Raw genomic sequence first — 8,914 nt, 5'->3', positions numbered from 1 at the left:
TCATTTGAGCAACTTTGCATACTTAAAATCTCATAAAAAAAAGTTAGACTACTTTTCGAAACGGGACGTAGGGGCATTGTTTAAATATTCAAAAAAAAATATATTTAAAAATTTACACAATTTAAAATGAAAAAAAGATTTTTTCATCAGTATCCATACAAAAACGCCATATATTCTAGAAACTATAAAAGATAGAAATTTCACGTCTTCTACAAAAGTTCTTATTTTAATAAGATCTAAAAGTTGAATACACTACATTCCTATCTTGACTTTAAACAAAATTAGGATTTGTTGTAATTTTTTCAATTAAATCAAGAGAAAGTTGTTGTTAGAAAAACTCTTTCCCTGTAAAAGATGCTTCCAATGTCCAATCGAGTTGGAATGAAATTTGTCACCTACGTTGAGACGGTAAAAGTTCCATTGGGATCGTTAGTGCCATTCAAGCAGAATATCCAATCTTTTTTTTTTTTTTTTTTTTATCCCATTTATTTATTAGGCTCATTAGCATTTAGCTGTAACAGAGCCGGGTTTAGTCGTGTACATGTACATATGTTTGTTTCTATGAATTGTGATTTAAACAGTAGTTAGTAGTAGCCATTTAGGCGTTAAATTTTCTGTTCCATTACATTATGGTAAATTACACAGTAGTAGCCATTTAGGCGTAAGGGTATTCTTTCTGTTCATCCATTGTTCAGCAGACCGGACAGCGGAGACAGTTGATATTGATCATTGTTGAGTTATTTATAGAACAGCAGCCCGATGTTTCTTGCAGAGCAGAGCAGTTGTATGGATGAATCGATCTTTGTTCCACCGTGGATCGATTTCCATCGCTGATGATGGTTGCGTGGACGTAGTTATTCTATAACAACACAAAGATGGTCGATTGAGGGCCCTGAGTTTGAACTCACGATCGATCGCTTGGTAAGCGAACGCGTAACCAAGTGGCTACGAAGACCCCCAATATCCAATCTTGGAGTAAGCGATATAAATCACCATTAGGTAACCCAGAAGTTGGCCATCATTCGAAGAAAATCATCTTCTGTGGATTGAAAACAAAATTTGTAATATAGGCATCTATAAAATAGCCAGTAGATAAACGAACTTCCTACGAATGTTGCTGATTGCTGCTGGACGAACTTAAGTCCAGAACAGGACCTCATGTCTTTTTGGCAGCTGGGCTAAATCTTTTACGAAGTGTTGCAGGGATGTACTGATCTACCTGCCCCATTCACCAGATATTTCCCCTTCAAATTATCACTTGTTTGTATGTTTGTATGCTTTAGCATCACAATACAGATAATTCATTGTTCTATCAGAAAAAAAATATTGAAAAAAATTTTCCTTTACACTTTGGAAATGTGTACGTTATATCGAGTGACGTTATATCTAGGGTACGTTATATCGAAGTTTCCCTGCATAGGTATCAAATGAAAGGGCTTGACTAGAAGAATACGGTTATTTAAGAAAAATGCAAATCCAAGATGGCTGCCACTACAAAATGACGGACTACATATTATGTCAAAACCCCGTTAATATGGGTATCAAATGAAAGGGCTAGAATAGTAGAACATAGTTATTTATAAAAAAAAATGCAAATCGATGATGGCTGTCACTATCAAATGGCGGGCTGCATATTTTCTCAAAACTCGATCAATATGAGTATCAAATGAGAGGGCTTAAATAGTAGATCACAGTAGATCATGGAAAATGCAAATCCAAGACAAAATTGCTGTTTTAAAATAACAGCAGAGATAAAATACCTTTATCTCTCCTATCATTTTAAAACTGCTTATCTTGAAAAATCCAATTTGACCGTCACTACAAAATATCTGATTCCATATCATCTCAAAAAGAAAAGGTTGATTGAGATATGTGTATCAAACGAACGAACTTGATTTGGAGAATACCTTATGTATTTTCTGCAATCCACTCAATATCGGGATCAAATGAAAATTTTTGACTGATAGACAGTACAATGGTTTCATTGTAGAGAAATATTCTAATAAAACAGATAATGTACTAAAAACTAGAAAATAAAATAAGTTAAAAAAAACTTCGTAAGTTAAACGGTTTAATTGTGATTAAACATAATAATGCACTAAAAGCTAGAAAATAATTAGGCATGTAGCAGTTGGCAGTTATCACACCTCTCCTTCATTAGTCTAGGGCATTGATAAGACTAAAATAAAATTGTGGGGCACGTTGGAATTCCATTATCCACTTCGACTTAGCGACTTCATCATATGTCCCACGATTTTATTTTAGTCTTATCAATGCCCTAGACTAATGAAGGAGAGGTGTGCTACTTGCCTAATTATTTCCTAGCTTTTAGTACATTATTATGTTAAATCACAATTAAACCGTTTAACTTAAAAAGTTTTTTTTTAATTATTTTATTTGTTGAGTTTTCCAACAAAAATATATTCTAATGTTTCATTCTTTTAAGATACAAATGTTTCTAGCATTGGATTCGATTTTCGAGTAATATTTTTCAACAGTGTATTTAAAATATTATTTTTCCTAAATATTTCAATGGTTTTCCAATAGCTCTGCCATTCGTCATATTTTAATCAGGCTTCTTGATTTCAAGTTGTGATTTTTTGAAAAAAAAAGTTGCATTTTTTACACGCGCTCTTATGAAAAATCAGTCGTAATTAAAATTGGTCATATGATAATGGAAATTGTGATTTTCGGTAGTTGAACCATATGTACAACGAGAGGGTCGTGTCACAATCGGCCGTTTTTCGGGTGATTTGTCGTAAAACTGCTCCATATGCAACACCAATCACGAAACAAACAATTTTTTTTTCAATTTTTCTACTCCTACAAATATCTAAGTAAACCCGGAGTCTTGAATCTGAATATGTACTATGTACTATATATGCTTCGTTGTTGCTCTTGTAGATAGAGTGGCCATAACCATAGCCATAGCCAATTTTGCTACAGCACTACGAAGGGATAGGCAATAAGCAAAAATCTAAGATGAACCAAAACACATCTAAGAAAATCAGTTGTCAAAAATTAACTGAACATTCGAAATAGCCAAAAAAAATCGAATCGAATATACGTAACCCACGTAAGTTCGAAAGTCGCGATAATTCTTGTACATACCTCGTACTGCAATTCCTTGCATTTTGTTGCTCTACTTACCTCTTTGCACTCCTTAATGCTGTTCAGAGCAGAATCAATTATATGTCCGCTGGTGCCATTAATATATTCAGGTTAAATAAACGCGAACTCGCTTGGTACAACACTATCATTCGTTCAAGAACCGGAATCATCCACAATTTTCGGTTATACAGTGACACTCTAACTCGAATTCGTAACCCATCATGTAGATTTCAAAGGTAGCAAAGGTAATATACATTTGAAAATAAATTGAAAATAAATTTAGTACAAAAAAAAAGATAAGTAAATGGAGTACGCATGGTACGAATTTGAGTTTGAGTCACTGTATATTCGTCAATGCTAAGTAGGGTGGCACATTATGGTTCAATGGATATCGACATATTTCCAAACAGTACCTTCTACTTTGTCAATGACATCACCTTCACCTTCACCCAATGTGATTTCCTAGAGTCCTTCAAAATACCCGGCTGCAAGAACTTCAAAATAACTTGCACTTCTTTGTAGATGTAGCACAGATGATACTTGGATGGAGTCAGAACTGGTGAATAAGATGGAGGTTCCAAGCGTTCTATTTTTAATTCAATCAATGTCGTGTTCAAGACATAGCTGATACGAAAAGATGCCTTGTGATAGTTTGATAGTGATAGTTTCATTCATCAAAAGGTTTTTTTGTATAACATCATCAGAACATTCTTTCTTTTCTGTTTTATTTGATCACCAACATACACAAAAACTAGTGGAACAGAGTGCGGAGTCTAATTTTTTTGTGGAGTGTATTTATAAATGTTTAGTTACGGAGTATAATTTACAATATCAATTCCGCAAAGCAAAAAAATGTTTGTGTAATTACGGTTCGACCGAACTTGTAAGTTCTTTTCTTCGACTTTTCTTTTGTAAGATTTTTATTTCTGACTAACAAAACATATTTCTTATACGTAAAACGCTCTTCAACACATGTTCGTAGGATAATTGTTTTTCACAACAAATTAAACAAATTAATATCGAGCCAAAATTTCTTTGAATGTTCTTCACTCACTTTTTATTGTTTCAATTTTATTTCGTGAAAATAAAAGAAATGGATTAAAACCATACAAAACTGAAAACTGAAGATTAGTGGCGTCGAGCAAGGGTGCGAGGAATGCGGATCGCACCTTGCTACATGATTTGAGGGTGCAGAATGAAGATCTCACCATTAGTACGAAAGGTACCATCATGATGCTTTTTTCAGTTATACATCCGAAAAATGTTATTTTGGCAGATGAACAACAACTGGATAAATTTCTTCGAGAGCTGTCTTCATTCGGGAAAATTAATACTACGGGAAAATTACGGGCTACGGGAAAATTAATTAATCTCGCCTGAAAACTTTGTCAATCTTGTCTTTTCAAAGTCAATTATCAAAGGCGATCAAGCTTGATCGAGGCTTCAAAAATTGCTATTTGAGTGGAGAACGAATGATTTTAAAGAGACACTCGCTCAAGCTCAAGCAAAAGTTTCCAATTTGATTCTCTCACCATCTAACGTCATTCCGAGAGGCAAATGAGGGAATGCAAAATTCTCCGAGAATAGATGAGCGGAATCGAGACAGTGTTCTTCCGTTCAAATCGAGAATGAACTTTGCGAAGATGATAGGTGAATGTTTTCTGTATCAAATAAAGTGAGACATAGGGCCTGATCACGAACATCACTGCCACATACGCTTTCACGTAACATACACTTCACCTAATCTTTTTGTGTCTATCATCATTGTCACGGACAGTTGTGTGTAAAAATAAACTCCGTGAAGTGAAAGAATTCATTCCCGTTTGTAAGAGACATGTCAGTTGCATAATTTTGGGCGTTTGAACGGTAAGTCGATTGGATAATTTCGGACGTTTAAACATCATGTAGGTAAAATAAATAAGTGTATAGGGGAACTGGGGGCAAAATGAACACCCTAAGCAATTTTAGGCTTTTTTCTTCGAAAAACTAACAAAACATTGCGGAAATCGCATAAATTTAACGTTCTAGTCTTATTTTTATTGCATGCATAACGCAAAGTTTGAATAATGACTTTTTTAAATGATAATTTTTGTATTTTTGACAACACCAAAAACGATACTGTTTTTTTGTGTGCGGGTAAAATGAACAGGTACGGGGGGTAAAATGAACAGGTATTGGGGGTTAAATGAACATGTGATAGGGGTTATTCAAACATTTTGTTTTATACTGTTATCGTCAAACGTGGAATGTATAGAAGAATGTATACACTTAAGATTACACACAATACACAAGGAAACCTTCTGCGGAAATTTTCAGAAATAATTAAGACGTTAGGAAAATGTTCTGAATAAAGATGACAAATGTGTTCTAAAATGTGATGAAAAAAAACATAAGATCAGGGGTAAAATCATTTATTCGTTCAACAAAAATCATAAAACAAATTCTAATAACAGGACGATCATTTGCAAGGCAATTATTGCCATGAAGAAACTCAAAACAATCAATTAAAAATCAGTTACATATGCGGCATTGAAACCCATCATCGTTGCTACATTGAGCATGGAACCAATTAAGACACGATAAGCATTTCCTCCAGTCATAACCATCGGTCGAATCAGAAAAACAATCTCCACACAGCTCACACAAAGTATCCTCGCACTGTTCATCCGATGTTTTACCCTTGGCTCGCTTCTTTGACGGCTTTCGTCCTTTTTTGATGGACTTGATAGTTTTTGTTGCCTCAGCAGAAGCCAGGTTTTGACGGTAGACGTCGCCGGTAATCTCCACAGCTTTTTCCGACTTGCGCTTTCGCTTCGTTGCTCTGGGAACTGACATCTTCGGCAAAGGTAAAATTTCCGACGGTGTAATATTGAACGATGAGTTCGGAGAAATTTCAGAAACTGGGCCAACTTGAACGCTAGCAGGATCGGGTCCATCCGTTTGAACCTCATCAGTACAATATTGGTTTCCTGAGTGAGTAACTGAAACATTGGTAGAAACCTGAAGAGGTACTTGCTGCACAGTGGAGTCATCAACTACCATTGGAATTGACATCACAGTGGCTTCTGGTTGATCAGTTACTTCAGATGGAGCGAAGTCATCGTTGCTGAAGACATGTCTGTTATATGGCCAAATGCCACATTTACGAAAGCCGCTCGTTGCCACACTACCAGAAGCTGCTTTGAGAAACGCGGTACCCATCAGCTCAGAGACGTCGTAAAGTCCAATAGTCCTTGCAGGGTTTTGACGCATGAAATTCTCAGAAGCAGCTGCGTAGTAACTTTTGAAAGGCCCCATGAACGCCACGTCCAAGGGCTGAATTTTGTTACTACAATGTGGTGGCCATACAAGAACAGTGACAAAATTTGCACGAGCTCTTTCGGCAAATGCCAGATTTTTCGTAAGGGAGCTGTGTCCATCAATGATTAGGATTACAGGGTTTTCCTTGGTGGGATTCACGTTCTCCAGGAAATGGTCGAACCAATCGAGGAAGACTTCACTGGTCATATAACCGGAAGGGTTACAATTGAACTTTGTCCCATGCGGTGCTCCTCTCTTAAGCGCATCGTGCATGCGCACACGGGGGAAAATCATGTACGGTGGCACATGCTGTCCGGTTGCGGACATACACATAACAACCGTCGTCAGTACGCCCCTCTCAGCCGATGTTAAGGAACCTACTTGCTTCTTTCCCTTTTTAGCAGCAATTTTTAGCTTTTTCGGAGGAACCTGTAATTGTTAAATTTATGTTAAGTAAATTATGAGCAGGTATAAAAAAGCTGTCTAGCTTACGGTGCTTATTCCGGTTTCATCAGCGTTAAATATACGCGCCGGCGGAAACTGATGGCTGTCCAGCGTGCTCCGAAGAAGGTCGAAAAATGCTCCTACGGAAACCTTGTTAAAGCCCCGTGCACGATGTGGCTTCCGGCTTCCGGAAGGAAAGGGTTTGATTCCGTCGAAGGAAACCATCAAGCCAGTTCCTACCGGCCATCTTCAGCTCGTGGTTGAATGGATGGGGAATACCGTTCCTCTCAGCTAACTCATACGCCAGTTTTTGTACGTCCTTCATAGTGATCCCATAGAATCGGGCCTCAAAATCCAGCAAGTGTTGAACCAGCTCCGTCTCTTGTTCGGCTGAGAAAACCGACTTTTTCGATCCCAGGCCTTTTTTCTTCTGTGGTGACACTATCCACCTGGCGAGCGTTATTCGTGGGATCTGGTACTTGATGGATGCTGCATTTACGGACATTCCACATCCAACAGCATGTTTTGCTGCTGCCATTTGTGTGTTTGTCCAACTCTGCCTTTCGGTTTTTCGTTTGTAGACCCGAGTCATCTGGAGAAGAATCTGTGATTAGACACACTGTTCATTTTACCCCCATCGTTCACTGTTCATTTTGCCCCCGCAGCAATTTATTTTTTCAAGGGCTTTTTTAAAACGGTTTTTGATGAAAATACTTAGGTACCTACGACTTCTTTCGATAGATCAACGACAATACGATGTGTGAACAAAACTGGATCAACCAATTGAACGGATATCAATTTTTCATCTCAAAAAAGCTTATTAATCACGAGCAGAAATTTACATCACAGCCAGTACTGAGCAGGTGATTTTGGTTTTGTTTACCTTTTTCACTTTTTGACAGTTCTTGATCGGTACAGGGTGGCCCAAAAGACTTGAAATACTTATAGGACAGGGTGGATAAGCATTTGGATATAATTTCTGCTGTTTTTTCGGTCATTTGACTACCTGTTCATTTTACCCCACCTGTTCATTTTACACGCAGTTCCCCTAGGTATATTGCTGAATCAAATGCTAGTTCAAAGATGAAGAAGAATACTTGGTTGATCGTGAATAATGTAGTTGTTGAACATATGGGAATGTTATTTTATTTTCTCTTGCTATAAATTACTCTAGAGATAAAACATGACTATTACGTATAATAATGAACTTCTCGCATATTCTTTTTCTTAACTCTGTCTTACACGTTTGAATAGTGAGAAGCATTTAGTAAAGATCAAGATTAGAATAAATTTGTATAAAACATCTGATGTTTCCATCATTTCATCTTGATGGAAACATTAAACTTTACAGTTCATTTGGCCCTTAAATCTATTATCACTTTTTTAACATTCTTTTATTCAAAGCATGTCTTCAAAACAATATCGTTGAGAATATTTATTACCGAAAAATGAAAAAAATATTGGCCTTATTCATTACAATTATCCTCCGTTATAACTATCATACGAATGCTTGAATTACAAAAACCTGCTCTACAATGTAGGAAAAACTTCACGGTTATTATTCAATACTCAAAATATCAACAAATCAATAGTATACATAACACACCATAATAATCGTTCGAGTCCAAATAAACAAATTTACGTCCTCTGGATACGTCAGGATTCCGTCAAAAAATGCCACCAAGAGGGTAAAGTACTCTTTGTTTATCTTTTCTTTCCTAAGCAACACATGACTAGATTCAAAATGTTGATAAATATACCTGTTTTTCTCCATGACATGACAGTAACGTGATATCCATAATAACACCGAGTTCATCAAAGTTGTCACGACGGATGAACTCTTTCGGATTCTACACACACGGTGGCAGCCGTAATAAGAATGTATACAATTCACTCCGTTTTCACCGTGAAGTGTCGTTCATGATCGGACCCATAAATGGAGAATAGAAGGGTGAGTTTTATCTGAGAATGAGTGTTGTTAAACAAATTTCGATGCGAATTTGCCCATACCTGCTCAACGCCACTGCTGAAGACTATTTGATGGAAATGTTGCAGTTGC

General features: G+C 36.7%; 1 protein-coding gene across 1 annotated transcript; it reads right to left on the bottom strand.

Moving 5' to 3' along the window:
- Positions 1-5,622: 5,622 nt before the first annotated feature.
- Positions 5,623-7,080, bottom strand: LOC129772964 (uncharacterized). The gene is made up of 2 exons (XM_055776506.1): positions 6,904-7,080; positions 5,623-6,840 (listed from the first exon to the last, which is right to left on the bottom strand). The coding sequence occupies exons 1-2, from the start codon at positions 7,078-7,080 to the stop codon at positions 5,623-5,625; spliced, it is 1,395 nt and encodes a 464-aa protein (XP_055632481.1).
- Between the last annotated feature and the right edge of the window lie 1,834 nt (positions 7,081-8,914).

This window comes from Toxorhynchites rutilus, chromosome 3, assembly GCF_029784135.1.
Source record: "Toxorhynchites rutilus septentrionalis strain SRP chromosome 3, ASM2978413v1, whole genome shotgun sequence".
Lineage (NCBI taxonomy): Eukaryota > Metazoa > Arthropoda > Insecta > Diptera > Culicidae > Toxorhynchites > Toxorhynchites rutilus.
This window is presented reverse-complemented; position numbering and strand designations above follow the sequence as displayed.

What these genes read in the sequence shown, in the direction of transcription:
- LOC129772964 (XM_055776506.1), bottom strand. Translation starts at nt 7,080, where the DNA reads ATGGTTTCCTTCGACGGAATCAAACCCTTTCCTTCCGGAAGCCGGAAG. An exon ending in ATGAAACCGGAATAAGCACC is followed by an intron (nt 6,841 to 6,903) that starts GTAAGCTAGACA and finishes TAACAATTACAG; the next exon opens with GTTCCTCCGAAAAAGCTAAA.